The 24,096-nt window shown below is 42.2% G+C and overlaps 2 protein-coding genes across 6 annotated transcripts; both read right to left on the reverse strand.

Moving 5' to 3' along the window:
- Positions 1 to 360: 360 nt before the first annotated feature.
- ZNF354A (zinc finger protein 354A) lies at positions 361 to 23,434 on the reverse strand. Of its 5 annotated transcripts, none has more exons than XM_061190035.1 (5): positions 23,292 to 23,434; positions 22,146 to 22,233; positions 18,154 to 18,280; positions 17,129 to 17,224; positions 361 to 2,503 (listed from the first exon to the last, which is right to left on the reverse strand). In XM_061190035.1, exons 2-5 carry the CDS (start codon positions 22,176 to 22,178, stop codon positions 939 to 941), a joined length of 1,821 nt encoding a protein of 606 aa, XP_061046018.1. In that variant the 5' UTR covers positions 22,179 to 22,233; positions 23,292 to 23,434; the 3' UTR covers positions 361 to 938. The 5 variants fall into 5 exon arrangements, with proteins under 5 accessions (XP_061046018.1, XP_061046016.1, XP_061046017.1 ...); XM_061190033.1 differs by having other exon boundaries at positions 17,129 to 17,227; XM_061190034.1 differs by lacking the exon at positions 23,292 to 23,434 and having other exon boundaries at positions 17,129 to 17,227; positions 22,146 to 23,243.
- LOC133091121 (non-histone chromosomal protein HMG-14-like) lies at positions 15,374 to 15,817 on the reverse strand. Its single transcript, XM_061190039.1, has one exon. The coding sequence runs from the start codon at positions 15,707 to 15,709 to the stop codon at positions 15,404 to 15,406; it is 306 nt and encodes a 101-aa protein (XP_061046022.1). The 5' UTR covers positions 15,710 to 15,817; the 3' UTR covers positions 15,374 to 15,403.
- Positions 23,435 to 24,096: the final 662 nt, after the last annotated feature.

Consider the following 24,096-nt stretch of genomic DNA (forward strand, 5'->3'; position numbering starts at 1 on the left):
TCTTAAAATTGTTTGACACTAGAGAACACCAAGTAGGAAAAACATACTCTTTATTTCATGAAGTGATTGATGTACCTTTCAATATTTTGGCACATATGCTAGATTCATTAAACTACTTTTGACAGCCCCTTCTGTTGTGAATTTAGAATATATGTTATTAAATATATATGTATAATATATATTAAATATACATTTAATAGCTTTAAACTTGAAAATCGTTTATTTTTCCATTTAGTATACTTAAAATGACAGCTCACAGTATATAGCATGTATAATTTTATAATAAATGACTTCAGAGCAAAAAAAATAATTCTGAGAACAGAATTAAAAATTGGGTAGAAAATTTCCAATTCACAGCAATTACTAGAACAAAGGAAGAGAACAGGCTTTTATTTCTATTTTTAAATGAAATCCATACACAAAGTTTGACATCAAGTCAGGAAAAGGACAAACCCCAGAAAGTGAGAGGTAGTTTACAATTCAGTTTTATCTTTTATTTGGTCCTTTTCTCTAAAAATGTATAATTTCTTTGACCACATCTTTTATATACTATTACAATGTCAGTTACTTAAAAAAAAGTATTAGCAGTTTACAGTTTAACAGGAAATCCAGTGCACACTTCCCCTCATCACCCAGATGTTTATAACAATTACATATGATATGCAGCATACGATGCTGTAGAGAAAACAATTATTTTACAAATGCCCAAAGTCAATGTCTCCAGTCAGGAATTCTTCATTTTAGGTTATTATAAACTGTCTGATAGGATTGAACAATTTCCACTTTCCTCATTATCTATTACATAGGTTTATCCTTGGAATTTATTATTTGATGACTAAATCATAGAACAGCTTTCCATATCCATTACATTTATTACATCACTTTCATGTATTCTGATGAGCTTTGGTTTCAGAATTTCACACATGCAAACCTACTTTCTAGGGGTTCTCTTCAATATGAATTTTATAATGATTAGTAAGAGATGACCTGTGATTGAAAAGTTTCCCACATGTATTACATTCATAGGGTTTCTCTCCAGTATGAATTCTCTGATGGGCAATACGTGATGAGCTTTGTCTAAAAGTTTTCCCACATGTATTACATTTGAAGGGTTTCTCTCCTGTATGAATCCTTCGATGTTGAATAAGAGCTGAACTTTGGCCAAAAGATATCCCACATTCTTCACATCGATATGGTTTCTCTCCTGTGTGAATTCTCTGATGATTACTAAGGGAAGAGTTACACCTGAATGTTTTCCCACACTCATTACATTTATAGGGTCTTTCTCCAGTATGCATTCTCTGATGTTGAATGAGAGCTGAACTTTGTCTGAAGGCTTTCCCACACACTTTACATTTACATGGTTTCTCTCCAGTATGAATTCTTTCATGAATAATAAGTGTTGAGTGGGAACTTAAGGCTTTACCACATTCATTACAATTATAAAACTTCTCACCAGTATGAATTATTCGGTGTCTGTTAAGTCGTGAAATAGAAGTGAAACCTTTTCCACATTCATTACATCTATAAGGCTTTTCTCCAGTGTGAATTCTTTCATGTTGAATAAGGGATGCACTCTGACTGAAGGCTCTCCCACATTCACTACATTTAAAAGGTTTCTCTCCTGTGTGAATTCTCTGATGATAACGAAGGGATGAACTAGACTTAAAGGTATTGCCACATTCATTACATAAATAGGACTTCTTTCTGGAATTCATTCTCTGACATCCAGGAAGGGATGTGTTGCAACTAGATGCCTTCCTACCTGGATTATATTTATAGGGGTTTTCTCCAGCATGGATTTTTTGATGTATAAAAAGGCCTGACCTTCTGCTGAAGGATTTACCACATTCTTTACATCTATAGGATTTCTCCACCGTGTGTGTTCTTAGGTGTTTATAAAGGGATGTACTGAGGGTGAAGGCTTTCCCACATTCTTTACATATATAGGGTTTCTCTCCAGTATGAGTTATTTGATGTTGAATAAGAGCTGAACTTTGGTTAAAGGCTTTCGAACAGTCTTTACATTTAAATAATTTCTCTCCACTATGGTTTTTCTCATGTTTACGAAGAGATGAAGTGTTAATGAAGGTTTTCTCACACATACTACATTTATAACGTTTCCCGGCTGTGTTGATTTTTTGTTGATTAAGTAAATTGGAATTCTGTTTGAAGCTGTTTCCTTGTATTTCACATTTTGGTGGGGATTTTTCTCTGGGAACCATCTGTTGCCTAACAAGGACTGACTTTGGGCTGAAGTTTTGGCCAAATTCAGTATTTTTATGTTTTCTTTCTATAGTGAGGATTTTTTTGTGAGTGACTGAAACTATCTGAACACTTCCTTTCTTCTTCTGCTTTTTCTCTAATCTGTCTTCATATTTGCAGGGTTTTTCTGATTTGAAGTCCCAGGGTCCATTCCTTTTGGATCTTTTCATTATCAGCTCCTGAAATGAAGAACCTTGCGTTTGAGTTGACTTTGTGGTTTTATAACTGTTCTTCCATCCTGGAAGGGAAAGAAAAAACTGGAGATGTTTCATGTGATACAGCATTTGGCTACTGAGACTAAATGTATAGACTGAACATTGATGGTATTTAAATAAGGTCTTGGTATCTGGCCAAAAATAGTAAGAAGAAAAACTTAGGAGATTTAAGTGGTACAGAGAAACAATCAACAGGAGTTGAGAACAACAGGGTGGAGAAAAGATTAAACAAACCCATTTAAAGAGGGTGAGTGTAAGAGTGATGAGAAGAATTGGCTAATGGAAAATGGAGAAGAGGGATTCAAAGGGGAGCCATGAATTGGAAAAGGCAGCCTGGGACCAGAGTCCAAAGCCCATGATAGAATCCTAAATTATCTTCATGACATTTTTCTTCTTTGTGTTATCATTCCTAATCTGGAAAGTCTTCATCCCTTTTCCCTCATGCCAAATTCCTTTGTATCCTTCAGATTCAGTTCAAAAGTTAACTCTGAGTCCTTTCTTGACTGTGAGTTTCCATAGTGCATTCCTCTTATTATAGGCACTCACCACAGTGTTAAAAAATATATATATATATATTCTATATATGTAATTATACTTATCTATATCTAAATATTTTTCACTCTCTGTTTCTACCCTAATGTTCTCTGCAAGCAGATTAGCATGCCCTATTAACCTACAGATCTTCCTAATGGCATCTGAATTATACACAAAATGTTTGTTTTCTTAATCTTACTTAATAACTTATATATACCTAATTTGAACAATGTCAAATAATCTCAATTATTTATATATTAATTTCATACACACACACACACACACAAACACACACACAGGAGTCAAGCACTTGTATGAGAAGTTGCCTTCCAGGACAGTACATTATACAAGCAATGGGAGGGTTTCAGAGCCAGTTCAAACAGGAAGTAATTACTGAATTAATCTACAGAGGTGTCAACAGGTAGGCATGAAGCCAAAAGTTGCAAGATAAGAAAGCAGCCTTGCTCATGCATCAAGCAGGAGACGCTCTGCAAGCAGCATAGAAAAGAGTCAAGGATCAGTAAGACAAGAATAAACATAAAAAGGTAAAAAGGGCTAACATGATAAGGTGGTAAAAAACAGAATTAAATTCAATAAATTTTAAAATTGGGTAAGGACACAATTCATTGAATATTAAATTCTGTCAGGGGAATAGGTATACATATAGTTTGGCATTTTCTCCTGGGCTAGAGTAACCATTTAAAGGGCTCCTTTGCAACTCACTGTATTTTGAGATTCCTATCTGACATTCACTTTCTCACCTGTATACAGATTCTCTCTGCTTGGTGAACATAATATATTCTGCTTTTCTCTTTTCTTCTACCAGTGTTAACTTCTCAGTTTCCTTCATGGGTAACTTTTTCTATTTCCACTTTAAAAATTGCTTTCCCTAGGGTTTGGGATTTTTTCCCCCACTCTACACACCCTCTCTGACTAATTTTATATGCACCCATCTTTACTATTTTTTTTTAAGGCACTGATATTTGCCAAGCAGAGCAAGTGAGAATAACACTCATTTTAAAATACATATATAGATAAGTATCAATATATCACTCATTAAATTAGGGACCACATCTTCTGGAAGAGCCCATAATGTGCACTTGTGTAATAGCTCTTTTTCACTTAGCCAATCACAAAACCTATCTGCTCTCTAATTTTTACTCTTTGTTGTAACAGAAAGAGGAGTTTTTTATTTTTTGTTCAACACCTTTTAATTTCCTTGTCCATCTAAGCCTTGCTTAAGTGATCCAAATTTCAGTAACATTATTTGGGCACAAGTGTGGGAGGCAGTGGTAAAAATGGAGTACTTTCCCTGTGAACATCAGTCATTGGTTCTAGGTTACTACACGAGCTGGGAAGAAGATAGCAAGATTCCAAAATTTTGGATTGTAGTTTATAAGGCAAAGTTAGAGACCCTGCCTTAGGTCTGTATGTAAAGACTGCAGTTTTACAACCAACAACTTTACTAGAGCCCTGAGCACTGGGCTTGGGTACCTAAATGGTACTCTTTCTCATGCTTTACTGTTCCACCATAGTCTCCTAACTAGTCTTCCCACCTCAAATCTTGCTGTCAATTCAGTCTCCACGCTGTAGCCACAGTAATCTTTCTAAAATCCACATCTTACCATGTTGCAAACTTCTGTAAGATCCTCCAACTTATCTTCAATGATTTGTATATAAGTAAGGTCCAGAGTACTTAACATGGTCAACAAGGTGTTTCATGATCTGACCTTCATTCACCTCGGTACTCATTTCCCTCCTCTGGTTTCTTGCCAGGTATGCTGAACTGCATGCAGTTTCTGGAGCACTACAAGTTTTTTTCTTATTTTGTTATCTCTGCAAATGCTGGAGACATCCTTTCCATTCACAAATATTTATTAAGTGCCTACTATGGACCAGGTAATGTTCTAGGGAATGCAAAGAATATGATGAGTAAGACAGAGTTCCAGTCTTTGAGGAGCTTATACCTTGGTTTTTTGTATGTGTATGTGTGTGTGTGTGTGTGTATGTGTGTGTGTGTATGAGGGAGGGATGGACTGACAAATAATAAGTAAACAAATAACAACCATATGGATGTGTGAAGCAAGAGCTTCATGGGCAAAGGAAACAGCAAACACGAAAGTGTGGTGACTTCTGAGGAACAGCAAAGAGGCTGTGTGGCTAGAGTGCAGTGAGCAAAAGAGAAAATGGTAAATAACATTGGAGAAATAGGTAGAGGCAAGTCAATATAAGGCCTCACAGGTCATGTAAGGACTCTGGAATTTTATTCTAAGTATGATGGGAAGTCACAAGGCAATTACATGCTCACTCAAGTTGGCTACTGTGTAGAGAACAGACTGTTGGGGCACAAGTGGAAGCAGGGAGCAGGGAAGATTAGGAGGCTCCTGTAGTCAAGTAGGTGAGAAACGGGGTAGAGGTAATATGGTGACTACATCCTTATCACATACTAACAGAACTGGAATTTCTGGTGGACTGTATGTGGGGTGCTGAGAGGGAATAAAAGAGTTAGGGATCACTCCTAGGTTTCCAGCCTGAAAACAATGAATGCTGGCACAAGCTACTGAGAAGGAGAAGACTAGGAAAAGGGCAAGTCTCAGGGGTTATTCTGTTTCAGATATGTTGGTTATGGCTGAGATGCCTTAAGAGACACTGAAGAAGATACTGAAACATTCAGTTCTATGTATTATTTTGGAGATATTTTTAGATTATTTTGGAAAAGGTTAGAGCTACAGTCAGGTGTTTAGGAGTCATCAGTAGGTAAGTTTTATTTAAAGCTGAAGAACTGGGCTTCCCTGGTGGTGCAGTGGTTAAGAATCCACCTGCCAATGCAGGGGACATGGGTTTGAGTCCTGGTCCAGGAAGATCCCACCTGCCGCGGAGCAACTAAGCCCGTGTGCCACAACTACTGAGCCTGCGCTCTGGAGCCCGTGATCCACAACTGCTGAGCCTGCGCACCTGGAGTCCGTGCTCCACAACAAGGGAAGCCACCACAATGAGAAGCTCGCGCACCGCAACGAAGAACAATCCCCGCTTGCCGCAACTAAGAGAAAGCCCGCGCGCAGCAACGAAGACCCAATGCAGCCAAAAAAAAAAAAAAAAGCTGAAGAACTGAAAAAATCACTTAGGCACTGTAATACTAGAGGGCAAGAAAAGAAAAGCAGAAGAGTATGGTGGTCCAGAAGCCAAAGGAAGAAAGTACTCCAGGGAGGAGGCAATGATCAACTTTGTTAAACAATTTAAGAATTAAAAACTTAACCCTGATTGTGCCAAGATGGAGACTGCCCGGGATTTAATAACTGCTTTTCATGGAATAGTAAGGAAGAAAGCCCCACTGGAGTGCACAGAAGAAACAATGGGAGGTGAGAACATGGAGACATCAAGTATAGAAATGCTTTTGAAAAGTTTTGTTTAAAGGAGAATAGAGAAATAGGACATGGGGAGTTTTTATTTTTTAATGGAAGTAATTACAGCTACAAGGGTCCATACCAATACTGGGAAACTCACCTCAACTCTACTTCAAGTGCCAATGCCTTAGTCCAGAATGGGACTAATAAAACAGTCATGTTTCCCAATGAAGGGGACATGAGTCCTGGATTATGGACATCCTAACTGTTCTTTATGGTCTTAAAGTTTTCTGTAGGTCTAAGATATGTCTCCTGAAGTGCAGTTCAACTTTTGCTCTCTCCCAGAATCAAGCCTGGGCCTGAGCTAACTCATGAACAAGGTTATGACTTAGGTCAGAAGTTTAGAGACCAGGTGATCTTGCCAATGACCACCACCCTAATTCCTGTCATTAGGTCTAGATTCTCCTCCCTTGGTGCTTATGACACTCTGTGAGTCTCTCTTCAACCTTCTCTCCCTAGATGATTTCATCCACTCCCACACCTCCTATCTGAATGACTATCCTGACCCTCAAAACACTTTACAGAGGTATTTCCAGCTGCCTGCTAGACTCTTCATTTGAGTCTTTTTCTTCAAATTCAGCTTGTCCAAATCCGAATCCAGTGCATTACTTTCAAACTCTTTTTTGTGTTTCCGAGTTCTGAATTATATCATAACTTCTTCAGCTCCTTTGCCATGAATTCTTAGTTTCATCTCAGAATCTTCTCTCCCCTGCATTCCAAGTCGTCAGTCATCAAATTCCCTTGAATCTCTTCACTAAGATGTCTCTAACAACCATCATTAATACATCGAAGTTCAGGATCTCCTTACTCAATAGTGACTATTGCTATTGACTTTCAATTTGATCCTTTGACCCGTTTCTCACCTTTCTAGTATTACTTCCCACCGAATTTAACCTTCTTACTATATAGAACTCCTCTTATTATTTCAAAAAGCATTGATTGCTCCTTATTGAATTCATTCATCAAATACTTAAAAAGCACCTACAATATGTCAGGCTCTATCCTAGGCATGTGATCCACAAGACATTCCAGATCTGGTAATGAAAAGAAACAGTTAACTTCTTTAAGGAGTTCCCAGTTTGGCATTAGAGACAAAAAAGGAGAAGTGTGATAATTTATACAACAAAAACACAAGACAGAAATGGATAAAAATGTGAGCTTACAAAAACATCCAAAGCTGGGAAGGCGTACAAGTGGTGGCCAGAATTTGGAGGAAGAAATGTCTAAAATGAGATTTTAAAGGATTAGCCATAGATTAGATGGAGGGATAGTGTGAGGGCTAAAGGCAGCATCAAAATCTTTGAACCCAAGCCAACTTTCCAGACCTATATCCTTCCCACCTTATCGTACAGGTGGTCAGATTCAAAATTATTCCTATAAAAATGTCACATGCATTTGCAGTCTCATAAGGTTTTCTAGAGTCAGAGAATTGAGGGAGCTATATGCTGAGAATTACACACAACACCACGATGGGGGCAGAACTACACATCTGTAAATGTATTCCAGAATGCCTGTGTTGGTGAAAAAGAGAAATGCTGTTTTAGAAATTCTGTTGTTGGTAATTCTGATTTTTAAAGCTTTTTATTATGGAAAATGTTCAGCATGTACAAAAGTAGTGAATTGTACAATGAATTGCCAAGCCAGCATCAACAATCACTAATGCTGTTTCATCTATTACCTTATTATGGGTTGAATTGCATCACCCAAAAAAGATATGTTGAAGTCCTAATTTCCAATAACTCAGAACATGACCTTATTTGGTAACAGTAACTTCGCAGATTCAATCAAGTTGAGATGAGGTGATTAGGGTAGGTCCTAATATGACTGGTGTCTTTATAAAAGGGAAATTTGGACACAGGCAAGCACAGAAAGACCATGTCAAGATACCCCAGGGGAACACCAAGTGACAAGAGAAGCAGAGACTGGAGTGATGCAGCTGCAAGCCAAGGAACAATGACCACTGGCCACCTCCAGAAGGTAGGGAGAGTCAAGGAAGGATCCTACCTAGAGTTTCAGAGGGAGCATGGTCCCGCAAAACTGTGAGACAATAAATTTCTGTTGTTTAAAGCCACACAATTTGTGGCACTTTGTTGGAGCAGGCTGAGAAAATTAATACAACTCCCTTATGTCTCTTTCATTAGCATATGCTGAAGTATGCTAATTCCATATTATATCATTTCATCAATAATATTTCAGAACACATTTCTCAAAGATAAGAACTCTATTTGTAAACATAACCACATATTTTTATTATACCCACCAAAATCAACATTATTGTTTGAAGTTATTTTTGCCTGTAAGGTATTAATTACATGTTCTTCACCCAATTCCAATGTGGTCGGGGGGGGGGGGCGGTTTCCACATCAATAATAAGCAATTCTTGGATACCAACTGGGTGTCCTACAATTCAACTCTGACATTATCTACCTGGAGATAGCATCATATCCCACAGGTCAAGGGTTCAGTCCTACAAGACTGCCCCCTGCCTCCCTCAGACACCAGTCACAAGCCCAGGTTATCATCTGTACTTCTGACCAACTGGCTATAAATCAGAGGTTCCCAAGACCCCCTTCTTAGGTTTGGTTAATTTGCTACAGTGGCTCATGGAACTCAGAGAAACATTTTGCTTACTAGATCACCAGTTAATTATATGAGGATATAACTTGGGAACAGCCAGATGGAAGAGATGCACAGGGCAATGTATGGGGAAAGGGCATGGAACTTCTAAGCCCTCTCTAAGTACACCACTCTCCCCAGATCTCCACATATTCACCAACCCAGAAGCTTTCTGAATCTGTCCTTTAGGGTTTTTATGGAGGCTTCATTACACAGGCATGATTGATTAAATCATTGGCCACTGGCAACTAATTCAACCTCCAGTCCCCCTCCCCTCCTTGGAGGTCAAGGGGTGGTACTAAGTTTCAACCCTCTAATCACATAATTGGTCCTGGCAACCAGGCCCCATCCTAAGGTAGGGTACAAAAGAAACCTCATTAACATAACAAAGACACCTTTGTGGCTCTCATCATCTAGGAATTCCCAGGGTTTTAGGAGCTCTGTACCAAATATATATTTCTTATTATAAATCATAATATTTATATAAATCACTAAGTATCTTTATTCAAGCTGCTGTGATTTAAAAGCATTTGAGATAATTTTTCTCTATGTGACTAAGCCAACAACCTGAAACACAATTAGGGTCATTTGTTTCATTTTGCTTTCAATATTTATGGAACACTTTTTCATTTTTATTTAATCTTGTTTTATAATTTATAAAACATTTTTATGGTTCCAAAGTCAACATTACAAAAACAAGGTACCTTAAAAAAATTCTACATTCTATCCTTGTTCTCTCAATCCTTTTTCTTTTTCTTCCTTTACCTTATAGGTAACCATTTTTATAGATCTGCTTTTATCCTTTTTTTTTTTTTTTTTGGCTTCTCTATTTTTTTTTTTTTAATATAAGCAACTATACACTTTTTCTTTTTTGGTATCTCCTCCTTTCTTTGATAAAAGTCCTACTCTCACTGTTCTGTTCTGCACTTTCCCCTACTTAGTAATATTATCACCCCACAGTGGAATTTACAGAGTTCTTCCTCATTCCTTTTTACAGTGAGAATTCCACTGTGAGAATGTCCCTCACCTTATTCAACCAGATTCCTTTGATGGACAGTTGGATTAACTCTAACTGTAATACACCAGGACATCATATGGGTACACGATAAAGGTACAACAGCTTTAAACCAATATCCATATTGCTAATTAGAAATCATAGCATTTATAAAATTCTAGCCCAAACTGGACCCACTGGGCTAACATTATCCAAAGCCACATACAACCAAAATCACCTCTTCTGTCAGCCAAGAGAGCCAGCCGAAGGCTGTAGAACTACTCCTTAGAATGAGGAAGCTCTTTATGTACTGACATGGAAAGAGTTTCAATATATATCAAGTGAAAGGGGCAGAATAATGTGTGCTGTATAATATAATTTGAGTGGACAAAGGAAAAAAAAGAAATATTTGTTTATATTTGCATAGAAGAGCTCTCCAGCTACTGCCTCCTTGTCACATCTCACCCTGTCGTATCCCACACGTATTCATCTCCTCCTGCTCACTCACCCCTTATGGGCTCCATTCTGGCTTCTGTCCTTACCACTCCTCTCTCTAAGGCAACCATGGCCTTCATGTGACAAAGGCAAGATGCTCTCTTCAGTCCCCACCTAACTTACTTCTCAGCAGCATCTGATAGTGACGCCTCATTTTCCTTCAGATGCTCACTACCTAAGCTACAGTGACCCTGAACTTGCCTCCAAATTCTTCTCATGTTCCACCAGCTTCAATCTCCTTTGCGGCTTTTCAATCTCCTTTGTGCGCTCATTTTCCTCTACCTGATCTTTAATCCTTGGAGTTCCATAGCGTTGAGTCCTAGGCTCCTGATTCTTTTCACTCTGTACCCTTTCCACAGGCCAGCCTCATCTATAAACATACTCTAGGCAAGACTTCTCTACTCTCCATACCTAATTATACAACACCGCGCTCAAAACAGCAACTTACATGTCTCAAAGACAGCTCAACTGAATTTATGATTATTTGCTCCCCCCAACCTGTATAATAACCTTTTTGTCTCTGTAATTGGCACCAGTTCTGAATCAAAACTTTAAAAGGCATCCTTCACACCTCTCCTTCCGCTAATCAATTACCAAGACTTGTTTATTCTGCCATCTAAATATGTCTCAAGTTCATCTACTTTTCCCTAGCTCTACTGATACCATCCTTTATGAGACTTGACTTCAATGACACTAGACTCCTGAGTTTCCTTCTATAGTACACCTTACCCTTGTCTTCCCTACGGGTTCATTTCTCTCTGCCTAGCCATGAAATGCCAGAGTTCCTCAAGATTGAGTCCTAGGCTCTTTCTTGCTCTTGCTGTACTCTGAATCCACTCCACAGGCTAACTCAAACTCAACCACTGTTTCAATTATCTTTAGTGACAGGGTCTCCCAAATTTACATTTAATGCCCAGGGTATATTATGAGGGGTGGAACTCCAAATCAAACAGGCTATTTGACATCTCCACTTGAATAACTGGGTCAACCAAAGACAACTTAATTTAATTCATCCAAAACCATATATATACCATCCCCCAAATCTGATCTCCTAGCACCACTATCTCAGTGAATGATATCACTGTCCTTCCCAGAACAAGCCACAAACCAAGCACGCATCCTTGACAACTCCATCTCCTCTATCTTCCATATCTAAACCATCTCCAAGTCCTGTTGCTTTTATCTGCCAAATATCTCTGAACCTGAAACTGGTTCCCTTTTTTCTGTCTCCATCACCACTACCTAACCAAGCCATTCATACATTCACTAACTGGAAGCTGACTCTGACCAAGCACTATTTTAGGTACTGGGGACATGGGAACAAATGAAACAGACAACCCAGCATGAGGGAATTTACAATCCAGAGGAAGAGCTGATAATAAATAAATATGTACTATTTTGCAGTAATAAGTACTCTGAGAGGAAATGAAGCATGATGAGGGGATAAAGAATGTGGAGGACAAAGGACAAAGGATGAGCTGTGTCTAATTGACAAAGTGCCATCTGAGCAGAAACCTGTATAGTGTGAGGAAGTGAGTCAAGTGGGCTCCTGGCCGTCAGGAAGAAGAATGGTCCAGGAGAGGAAAAAGCAAGTGCAGAGGCCCTGAGGTGGGAGCCTGCTTGGCCTTCCTGATGAACTACAAGGAGGCCAGGGTGATTAGAGTTCTCCAATGAAGGGCAGACAGGAAGGAGGGGAAAGCGAAGAGGTAGCTGGGGCCAGACCACAAAGGCCTCTGAGGGCCACGTTGGGGGCTTTGGATTGTGTTCTATGTGATAGAAGCCACTAGAGGTTTTGAGCATAGGAGTGAGATGACCTGATCTATCTTTTAAATAGACCATTCTGGCAGCTACAAGGACAGTAGATGTTGGTGGCAGGTGAGGAGCGCAGGGGATGAGAACAAGACTAAATCAAACATAGTAAACAGGGCTACAGAGCATTTGGGCTCAACTTTCACCTTGTAAGAAATTCACTCTTTAAAATCACTGCATGTTATTTCATTAGGCTGCCGCTATAACCCCTACAGCACCTTTCTGCAAATTAGAAGAAGACCCCTACTCTCTGTGCAGATGCAGCCCCAGCAAATCTCAGTGAGTGGAAGGCAGCCCACAAGCAACCCCTCAGCTGACCACCCTTCCAGGTTCAGTCTGCCCTGAATTCTTGCATAAATATAACAAAGGAAGAGAAAAAGACAAAGAAAGAAAAACACCTTTTCATTGGAGGTAACTGTTTACCTAGATAATCCCTGGATTTTTAAATTTTTGAATAAAAGAATATTTTCATGTTAGGTGTAAACCAAACTCATGAGACATTCAAGTTGATTTAATCACATTATTCTTATTTTATATATATATATATATATATATCTTATATACATAATATTCCAAAATAGTGATTAGACTTTGGACTCATTTCTTAAGTAAGAGACTCAGATGAGACGTGTACCCTTTGAGCCATTTCCTCCCATCTCTCAACATGAAACATACAGATCCAGGGATGACAGTTGTTTTCCCTTTTTGTCTTGTTTTTCCTACTTGTGAGTAGTTTTGACGTGAAAATAATATTTTTAAAGCACATTTGGAGGCAATTAGAGGTTCTAGGAGTCCTACCCTGGAAGCATAAGCTCTTCCATCACCGGCTGTTCAAAGGGTCGGTTTTTGGTTCTGGTCTAGAGTTAATGATCAAGGTGCTTCCAAGAACATCCAGGTCCTTCACCTGAGCTCACAGGGAAGTGAGCTCCCCTTGGAAGGGAAACTCTTCTGAGGGCACTGTAGTCCAGGCAGATGGGAGACTCGCTAGGGGTGCAGGAGACACACAACTACAGGCCAGTACTCCCAGGACACTCCATCTGACTGTCACCTTTGACCAAAGAGAGGAGGTTCATCCCATCAAGAGAAACGCGCACACCGGTTGGCTCTGATGTCCTTACTTCCTCCAGACACCCACGTAAGAGTTTTCCTTCAGGGACAGCTTCCCAAACCTGAGGACTTGACATCACCACTAGGTGTCTTCAGGGTCTCTCTGGACAGCTTTCGACTCCAGTCATACTTTCTATTCAGTTTAATCCAACTAACACTGCACTCAGGAAGGGGGACTCCTCATGGATCAGAGGCTCCTGAGGCGAATGGAAAGGGAACAATTCTTCCGTCTCTTCCTTTGATCTTCCACGCCAGACTCAGTCCACACCTGACGCCCCTCCCTGCTGCCTGCGTTCTCTGTTTACTTTGTGGTGCTATCTAGCAGTTACCACAAAATTAGAATATTTCTCCCAAGTGACAAAAGATATAAGGAGAGATAAGTGTGCTTCCCACCTCAAAAGATCTCACCTTATACAGGGAAGAATGAGCTCTACTAAAGGTGTGGGGGCTTTAGGGATTGAGACAGCCTGTCCCACAGCCCTTCTGCTGGGCCTGCATTGTGAGGGGTCATCACTGACTCGTCTGGACCCGACAGCAACCTCAGACAAGTCCTACCAAGTCTATGCCAGGTGGCTCCACATTGGTTGCAGGCTGATCCTTGCAGAATATAAATCTGGGCCCGTGGCCAGGGTACTTCAACTCCTCAGAGGCTGTGCCTGGCTCTCAGGTCCCTGCCCCCCATCTCCCCGCTCCCGTCTCCACACACCGGCTTCCTTTGTCTGGACTCTTGGACATGCTCTTCCTGCGCCTGAACGCTTCTCACAATGTGGGATCCGGCCCTTCCTCGGGAAGCCTTGCCCACAGCATCCCTCCTGTTCCACGTTCTCACAGAACCTGCGGCTCTTCCCCAGAGGTCCTCACCAGAGTCTGTCATTCCACAGCCCTGTGTGCGCTTAGCCTTCCCCTCCACTGAGCTCCGCCAGGGCAGGACCTGCGTCCTTCTGTCCAAGGTTGCACTGCTGTTTATCACGGGACAGGAAAGCAGTGGGCGAGGGTTAGAACCTGGCTCCCCCAGAGCCCTGGCCTCCCCAATTCAACAGCTCTCAGTCCTCAACTTCCATGACAGCCGAATCTGCCATTTTTCTCCTCTGGTGACTTCTTCTCAGGCTCAGCCACAGATTCTTCCTTCTTTTTTTTTTTTTTTTTTTTTCTTTCATAATTGAGATTTTATTGGTTGTTTTGAGGATCAGTACACAGACATTTCAATTTGTACACAATTCTCAACATACGTACCAAAAACCTAAAAAATCATGTAGTTGTGATTCTTTTCTGAACAGTTATTCCAGTGACTTTCCAGCTTAAAATTTGGGGGCAAATTTTCCTTCGCAGGATATCAAGTACCAATATCTTCAAATATTGATATGCTGTTACATCGTAAGTCCCACTAATTCACAATTTAATATCATATACACTACATACTCAAATTGTCAATCGTTCACAGCACATTAACAGTTACTAGAAGAACTGGACTACCACGACCAAAGTTGTTACATACAGAGTGCACAAAATTCTGCCCAGGTGAGCCAAGATCAAGGGGTGAGTGGTTTGCTTTAGGAAACAATTCTACCAAAAACAACGTGGGAAGAGAAGTAATTTAAAGTGTTTAAGACATTAAATGCACAACTGACTCCAAACTGCCATTTAGTATGCTTTGTGTTATAGGATAGAAAAGCTACCCCCCATCTGTGGAATGTTCAGCTGACACCCAAGACAATCAAAGTCTCCCATATTCAATATCCCACTATTTTCTGGTTGTACCAAAAAATAAACAACCAGCAAATGATTTCACCTCTTAAAAAAAAGCATTTACACTTAAAAAATGGGATGAGGTGGGATTCCTTCCTTTTTAAAAATGTTTCTAGAGCTACTAAAAAACTTGCATTTACAAAATAGTTGATAAAAATATTCCTCTGGATTGTACAAGAAGGGAAACAGGGACCACTGATAGGACCAAGTGTGTGATATTAATCAGACTTGGCTTCTTTCTCTCCTGCTTCATCAGAAGCTGGGCTCTCCTCATTTTTAGTTTCTCCATTTTCTGCAGGTAAGTCTTCTTTAGTCTCTTGGTTAGCCACTTCAGCCTGTTTTCCCTTTGCTCCCCTTTTCCCTTTTGTTTGCACTTTTTTGTCGGAAGATTTATCCTTTCCTGCCGCCTTTTTTGGCTTCGTTTCCACTTTTGCAGGAGCTGGTTGAGCTGACAACCTCGCCGATCTCCTCTTGGGCTCCTCCTTCGCCGCCCCCTCGCCGGAGCTGACCTTCCTCTTGGGCATCGTCGCGGCGGCGCGGGCGCGTGCCGGGTGCCTGCGGGCCGCGGCGCGCCGAGAGCCTTCGCGAAGCTGGGCTGCCTGGCCGCTGCCGCTCCTCCCGCCGCCCGAGCTGCTGCGACCCGCGGCGGGGGCGGTGGGAGAACCCAGATTCTTCCTTCTTAACCCACCTCATGAACACTGAGGTTTCCTGGGACTCTGTCCTCTCCTCCGTTCCCTCATCTTTTCAGCTCAAGGCTTCAAATGCCACCTTGCACTGATGGCTCCCTGACCTCCCTGTTGAGTTCTGACCCTGTTTACCTTCTACAGCTGTCCACTGGCGACCTCTACCCATATTTCACTCACATCTCAAATGAAACCCATCCCACACCGAACCTGTCCTATACCCTTAATGAAGGGACCTCTCCTCTTTCCTGAACTCACTGCACATGCCTTCCTCCAGGTAACGTCTTGCCTACATTATGCAATAATGTCCAGAAGGTTCCCACCTCTAGTTTTTCCTCACTTCAAATCTAAGACCAACAGTGTTTCCAAAGTGACCATTCTTATTTAATTGAAATTGCGTAATAAGGACTTCATGAATATATTCTCTGTAAAAATTTTAATAACATTGCATGTAACTAAAGTCCCCTTTCATCAATACTCATTCTCGATCCCAATCCAAATGTAACTAGTTACCAGCTTAGGTGTCCCCCGACCTTTCTCTCGGCACTTACACGCATATTATGCATATAGACAAACACCCACGTAATTTTCTTTACACATAAATGGCGACATGTCATAATCATGCACCGTAACTTGCTTTAGTCCTTCACATAGCTTGGAGCTCCGCCCACACCAGTGCTGCTGCTTTCTGACTGTGGTGCTGTGTGCCAGTGTAGGGACCCACCTCAGCTTCTTTAGCCTTTACTGAAGGACGTTTAAAGTATCTCAGACTCAGACTATTTTTTCTAAAATATCAACAACCATACAACTCTTCTGCTTGAAACTCTTGAATTATTTCCAGTCATCCATGGACAGTTCCCATCCCTAAGAACTGTACCAAAGCACTTCATAGTGTGGCTCCCATCTGGCTTTCTAATCTCATTTCCTTCCTCATCTCTTTCTTTTCCCATATACCCTGAGCTTCAGTCTGAATGAATTATCTGCAGTTCCTTAAATGCACTAAGTTTGCTGAATGAATGCATTACAACGTAGCCCTCCTCTGAAACAACAGGAAATAACAAGAAAAAAGATCCTGAGAGATTCACCTGTGCAGTAATTATCAGAGAAGAAGAGGAAGCTTGTGACTCGGGGCCTTAGTGTCCCTTCTCCACAACTTCTTGAGGACTGAGAACCTGCAGAAATTTCCCTGACCAACATCTCCGAGTTGCACATGCACTCATTTACCAGACTGCTGCCTGCAGAGATTCCCCACCCACTCACCTAGAGAGGAGCCTCCAGGGCTTTCTTTCTCTACCTTCCAGGGATCTTCTCCTTGCTGCAACAGGGAGATCACCTTTGGTTTGGAAAATGGGAGTCCTGCTCATAGACCAAAAAGAAGAAAAAAAAAAAGAAAAAAAAGACTTGATTTTGCCTTGACACAAAGAGGTATCTGAGATCTGAGTGGAAAACTCAAAGGATGATACAGAGAACTTCTGTGGGATGCTCAAGTTGTGCCCCCACAATGTGAGGGGTGTGTTAGGGTAAAGGCAAGGGGCAATGTAACATTTAGTTGTATGTTAGTGAAGTATGATAAACATGCAGCATTGATTAACAGGGTGCTAATAGTTTTCTATACAAGAGGGAATATGTATACACTGTTAAATGTATGTTAAATGTACAGACTAAATTAATATTTGTAACAGGTATCTGTGGAAAGGATTATGTACCAAGTAGCTTGTTTAAAATGAGAAAACACTATCTGACTCCCTTTGAAAGATGGCAGCAGTCAGCAAACTATGGGTCATAGGCCAAACTAGGCCACTGTCTGTTTATGCATGGCCCTTGAGCAAAGAATGGTTGAAAAAAAAAGAAAAGGAATATGTTACAGAGACTATATGTGGCCCACAAAGCTGAAAATATTTACTCCCTGGCCCTTTACAGAAAAAATTTGCTGACCCCTGTAAAAGAGAATTGAAAAAAGCCAGTGTTGGGTCAAAGAAGAAGGTTGAGGGATGCTATCTGTTAAGAGATGAGCAAACACATCATAGTTCAATCATAGTGGGAAAATGTTGCCTGCAGTGAGGGCATTTCTAATGTGCAGCCCTGTAGATTGTCCCATCCATGGGGCAATTCCATACCTACGAGGGAGAAAAAGGTTTTCAGGTTTATTTATGGAGATCCAGTTTGTATAGTGCTAAGGCAAAACTCAGCTAAAGTTTTTAATGACCCAGGGCTTTTATCCAGGAAATCAGATGCTGAGGTATCCCAATTTCTGAATTCTGTATCTACAGGGGAAATTTCCTTACCCAATGAGACAAGGTTACTATAGTTCTCCAGCATCACATCTTGGTACAAGTTTCTCTGAGAAGGAGCCAGCTTTCTCCACTCATCCCGCGTAAAGAGCACAGCCACATCTTCGAACGTCACTGACACCTGTAGAGACAAGCATCCCAGCTCACCCAGGACCACCCATCACACAGGGTGAAGAAGGTGGCAGTGGGGAGTAGACGGGCTACCATGAAATGCTTCTATATTATTCTAGGTTCTGAAGGTTCCAGGTCATTTGTTTAATGAACAACTGACCAATGACAAATATATATTAAGTAGCATGAAGTATGAACCAGGCCCCGAGTTAACTGCTACAAGAGATGTGTGGAGGTATTAAGGCCATTAGTGGAAGTGTTTATTAGAATAATCTTCCTGTTGGCAATTTGATAACATACATTACAAGCTTTAAAATGTGCATACTCTTTAACTCTCCAATTACTATATTTGTTTGATAATGAACAGTGAACAAAAATGCACATGCAAGGACATTTATCATGGTGTTAGTAACAGCAAAGAAATGGAAACAACCTAAATAATCACCGAGGGAGACTAGTTTAAATAACTTAAGGCACTCTGTGCTCCCTAAAGCTTGAGGACAGTAATAATGGAAATTAAAATAGCTATAATTTATTGAATGCTTTTTTCAGGCTAAGTACTATTCTTAGAGCTTTATATTAACCTTTAGTGTATATCTTTATCTTCACAACAACCCTATGAAGAAAGTACTATTATTGTGTCCATTTTACACAAGAGAAAACAAAGAGAAATTTATCCAAGTCACACAGCTGGTATGAAGGAAAAACTCACTCCTCCTGCATGTCTCCTCTACTCTTAATACAACACTACTTCACTTCTGACACCAGATGTGGGGGGTTTTCCACACACCAAGCAATTGTGGGACACGAGCTGGGTGTCCTACAATTAAACTCAATTCTGACACCTGAAGATAGTGTTAGATTCCCACAAGACTGGCCCCGTTTCAATGTCAATCACAAGTCCAGGTTGTTACCTGTACTGCTGAATGACTGGCTATAAATTGGAGGTTTCTACAACCCTCTCCTCAGGTTTGATTAACTTGCCAGAGTGGCTCACAGAACTCAGGAAAACATTTACTTACTAGATTACTGGTTTATTATAAAAGAAGATATAGGAACTGGCAGATGAAAGAGAGGCACAGGGAAGGGGTGCACAGCTTCCATGCTCTCTCGGGATTCACCATTCTCCCCGACTCTCTACATGTTCACCAACCTGGAAGAACTCTGAACCCTTTTGGGTTTTTATGGAGGTTCATTACATAGGCATGATTGATTAAATCACTGACCATTGGCGACTGATTGAACTTTCATCTCCTAGGGTGGCGGCAGATGGATAAGAGGGGGTATCGGGGGGCAGGACTGAAAATTCCAACACTGTAATCAAGGTTGGTTCCCCTGGCAATTAGCCCGCATCCTTAGGTGGGGTACAAAAGTCACCTCATCAACATAAACTCTGGTGTGGATACAAAACACACCCATTTTGCCTTCATTGCTCTGAAGTAATTTCAGGGATAAAAATCATATATTACTAATCACTTAGGAAATCACAAGGGTTTTGGAAGTTATGTGCCAGGAACAGGGACAAAGACCAAATATATATTTCATATTATAAATCACAATATCACAGCTGGTCAGTGGTAGAGGTAGAATTCCAATCCAAGGAACTGCCTCTCAACGCCTATCTCATAGGGTTAAGAAATAAATGATAATCCATACAATGGAGATAAGGAGTAGTGATGGTAGCACAACACTGTGAACGTACTTAATGCCAATATACTCAAAAATGGTTAAAGTGGTAAATTTAATCTTATGTATATTTTATCAAAATAAAAAGTTAAAATGATAAAATAAAAAAATACATATATACATATGTACACATGTACATAAATAAATAATAAATAAGTAAAGGTGCATAGAAAATTATTCTGAGAGCTGCATACCAAAGGTATGACCATGATTATCTCAAGATGTTGGGGTAAGAGTGATTTTACTTTCTTTTTTATTCTCTGAAATTTTTAACATTAACTTGCAGTGCATGTATAATAAGATAATTTATTGGCACACGGCGGGGAATACAAGAAATGATCTTTGCCCTCAAAAGAATTTACAATCCAACTGGCAGACAAGAAAAACACATGAAACAATTTGAACAAGAAAAGTGTCGCTGGACAGGACCATATACCATTTCCTAGTTCAATCCTCATTTTAGAGATGAGAAACACAAGGTCCAGGGCAGTTAAGACACCAGGTCACATACTTTATCAATGGTAGAGACAAGACAATAATTGAAGTTTTCTTTTAACCCAGCACTTGGTGGGTATATTCTCTCTCTGGTCTTAAACGTCCTGTCACTGAGTTTTACACACAAGTCCACATAGTACTGATGTATCGGCAGCAGGTGAGGTTAGGGAGAAATGTCACATAGGACTCACAAGCAGGGATGGAGAAGATTCTGGGTAAGAGAGAAGCCTGGCTCTGTTGGAATGGAATGGGAAAGGCTTAGAAAAAAGTAGCCCAAATATGCAGAGGCAGGGCCTAGCCACAGTCTCAGAAGATCAACCACTACCACATTTCATGGGTCCAAAAGATACACAACATCACATTGCAGAGAACTCTGGTAATTTGGGGGCCAGGCCTGCCCTGTGTTCTGAAAGATGTACCAGAGGAAAGGCTGGATGATAACTAACATGAACTTAGAGGCCAGACATACCTGGGTTTGATTTCAGGTTACCTGACTTTATTGAGTCTCAGTTTCAAGTGTAAAATGGGGGTAATAACTTCTGCTTCGCTATGAGAGTGAGAACAAAGGTAAAGCCCTCAGGATATTCCCCAGCAACGTTAACTATTATTGTTAGATGAGGATGAGTAAAGGAAGGACACTGTACAGTCATTTCTATCTACCAACAGTAGATAGATAGACATCATGAACTAGAATAATATCGTTTAGCTACCACAACCACCACATATTGAACATCTACTATGTGCCCGGCCCTGATCCGAATGCTTTCCATGCACTAACTCCCAGGATCCTCTCATCTACTCTATGAGGTAGGCCCGGTTGTTGTATTCATTTTACAGGTGAAGAAACTGAGGCACAGAGAGGTGGCGTTATTTGCTCAAGACCCATTAACAGCGACAGAGGAGATGGGCACAAACTCGGCCATCTGGCTCAAAAGCCCCACTGAGTAATCACCGTATACACTGCCTCTCCACTACCAATACCCCATGAAACTCTCACTGCTGCTTCCTGAGGAGTCTTCTCTCTGCTCTTGGAGTCAAGAGACCTCTCCATCTATGTCCCCATCAACATGGCTATCCTTTGTTCACACAGTGGCTCACCTGGATGGGGTCCCACCCTCATTCTCACAACATAAAGATGAAAATGGCAGGTCAAGATCAGTTTTCAAGAGAGTGACAGAAGCAAGGCACATGATCCAGAAAGTTAAGAGGGAGAAAAAACTAAAAACTATGGACTGAGAAAAGCCTGGCGAAGGTATCATGAGGATTTCTCAGGGGTGGAAAGAAAAAGAAGAGCATTCTGGCCAAGGGTAGGGAGGGGGACATGAGTGAGCAAAGGAGGCAGGCCAGAAAGGAACTCTGCCAAGTGCACATGTTTGTTTGTTCTGACCCCAAGTGGTATAAGACATGTGGCATCTTACCTATCAATTCAGTAATCATACAGTGAATTGAGATTAATGAATAAAAGAGTGTCAATTAGAAAAAAAAAAGAGAAACACAGGACATGGATTGGGGGGTTGGAGGCAAGCATTCCCTATGCAATCCACCATCCACCAGGGTGGACCAACTCTTCAAAGGGAGAAGGACATGGGCTCCAAATCCTGGCGAAGACTGTATTGGGGAGAAAACTTCAGTTTAAGGGTAAAAAACCCAAAAAACCAATCTGTCTCTAAGACCTGAGATGGCAATGAACTCACCTGAGACCTTGCTTCCCTCTGTTCAGTAGCCATGTCCTCTTTCTGGGCAGTTTCCCCTTAGGATGGGAGAAGTCTCCAGAAGCCAGATCTGAGAGAAGAAAAAGGGAGCCAGGAGGAAGCCCCTTCTGCTTTCCACCCCTCAGAATCAGCAGCTCTGAAACCTTTATACCACTTGAGAATGATGCCAAGTGCCCTCAGAGAAGGAAGTCAGAAGGAACGAGGGGTAGACAGGACCAGAGAGAAGGGCTGGGTCATCCTGGTCCAGGCCCAGCTCTTTCCCTGGCTCAGAGAAAAAGGTCCTAGGACTCCATCAGCAGTAGCAGCAACTCCCCGAGCCTCACCGCGTGCCAGGCACTACCTACCAATACATCATCGAGTCCCACAGCACAGTTGGCACTGTCAGCACCCCCATTTTATACATCAGGAAACTGAGGGCAGAGTGGGAGCAACTTGCCCCAGTCCGCACAGCCAGGGAGGGTGGCACCAGGATTCCAAGCACCGCGGGCTCCAGAGCACCTGCTCTAACCTCCCTGCGTGCATGTGACAACTTTTCTCCACCTCAAGCCTTCCCACCCAATTCCTCCCCCTCCTGTCAAGGAAACAATTTCCAGATTTCTAGAGAAAGCTGCTTCGGAAAGGAAAAACATCAGCTCTCCTATGGCGGGGAGGGGGCTGCTGTCTTGAGGAAAGGGCACAGAAAACCAAAAACCTGGGTTCCAGTCCTGGCTCTGCCACTGGGGGAAGCCGGCGACTCACTTCTCGCGCAAAACAAGCCTGTCACTCGGGAGTGCAGGGGTGATGGTAAAGGGAGGAAATAATTTTCTCACGTTCACTGCCGGCCCGAAACAAATTCAAATGCCGGCAGGCGCTGGGCAGGTAGCGCGCTGGGAACTGGTCGGGAAGAAGCAGGTGGGTGGCTGGGTCCAGCCAATGGGGACGAAGTGCCCGAGCTGTCTCGTTCAGGGGCACGTCTGTGGCACGGCTGGGGGCGGCAGGCGGACAGAGCCAGGGGTGCCCGGCTCTCGGCCCGCCGGCGCCCACAAAGGCCCGGCTCGCGTCTCTTGGGCCTGTGCCCCATGCCCCGGCGACGCATCCTCCCGAAGCCTGGTCCTCCCTCCCGCATCCTGCCTACCCCCCGCCGCTCACCTCGCCCAGGCCTCGGGGGTTCCGCGGGCCGCAGGCTGGAGGCTCCGGAACTGCCACGGCCGGACAGCGGCTTCCGCTGGGGACTCCCCGCGGTGCCGCTTGGACGGCCCTCTGGCTGGTAATCAGCTCACGCCAGCGGCAAACGCCCGACGCCCCACGTAGGTCCGGGAGGGGCGGGGCAGGGACAGTCGCGAGCCCCTCTGGGAAATGTAGTCCACGCGAGAACAAATGATTCTGGGAAATGTAGTTCTTCGAGCTTGTCTGCGAGGAGAGCCCTGGCTGAGCCTATCACTTGTCCAGACCCCATTCTGGGTTCGTGGTCGCGCTCACTGGGCTGCTGGCTCCTGGGTTCGTGGTTCTTCCAGGAGGAAACAGAGGTTCCTACAGGGCAGTGACTTGTAGCTCTGCATCTGCGTAAATGATAGCAAGGCAAGTAGACAACCGCCAAGAACAAACCTATTTGCCCTTAAGTCATTCAACAAGAGTGTATGGAGGAGTTCCCTGGTGCCGCAGTGGTTGAGAATCCGCCTGCCAATTCAGGGCACACGGGTTCGAGTCCTGGTCCCTGAAGATCCCACATGCCTTGGAGCAACTAAGCCTGTGTGCCAGAACTGCTGAGCCTGCGCTTTAGAGCCGGCGAGCCACAGCTACTGAGCCCACGTGCCACAACTACTGAAGCCTGCGCGCCTAGAGCCCATGCTCGGCAAGAAAGAGAAACCACCGCAATGAGAAGCCCACGCACCTCAACTAAGAGTAGCCCCCCCCTCACACCGCAACTAGAGAAAGCCTGTGCGTAGCAACGAAG

The sequence above is a fragment of the Eubalaena glacialis genome, chromosome 4 (assembly GCF_028564815.1).
Source record: "Eubalaena glacialis isolate mEubGla1 chromosome 4, mEubGla1.1.hap2.+ XY, whole genome shotgun sequence".
Classification (NCBI taxonomy): domain Eukaryota; kingdom Metazoa; phylum Chordata; class Mammalia; order Artiodactyla; family Balaenidae; genus Eubalaena; species Eubalaena glacialis.

Excerpts from the sequence above, each read along its gene's own strand:
- LOC133091121 (XM_061190039.1), bottom strand. The coding sequence starts at position 15,709 with ATGCCCAAGAGGAAGGTCAGCTCCGGCGAGGGGGCGGCGAAGGAGGAG.
- ZNF354A (XM_061190033.1), bottom strand. The coding sequence starts at position 22,178 with ATGGCTACTGAACAGAGGGAAGCAAGGTCTCAG. Across the intron at positions 18,281-22,145 it reads AGAGGGAAGCAAGGTCTCAG|GTGTCAGTGACGTTCGAAGA; the intron begins GTGAGTTCATTG and ends TTGTCTCTACAG. Across the intron at positions 17,228-18,153 it reads TAGTAACCTTGTCTCATTGG|CAGGACTCCCATTTTCCAAA; the intron begins GTAAGGAAATTT and ends TTGGTCTATGAG.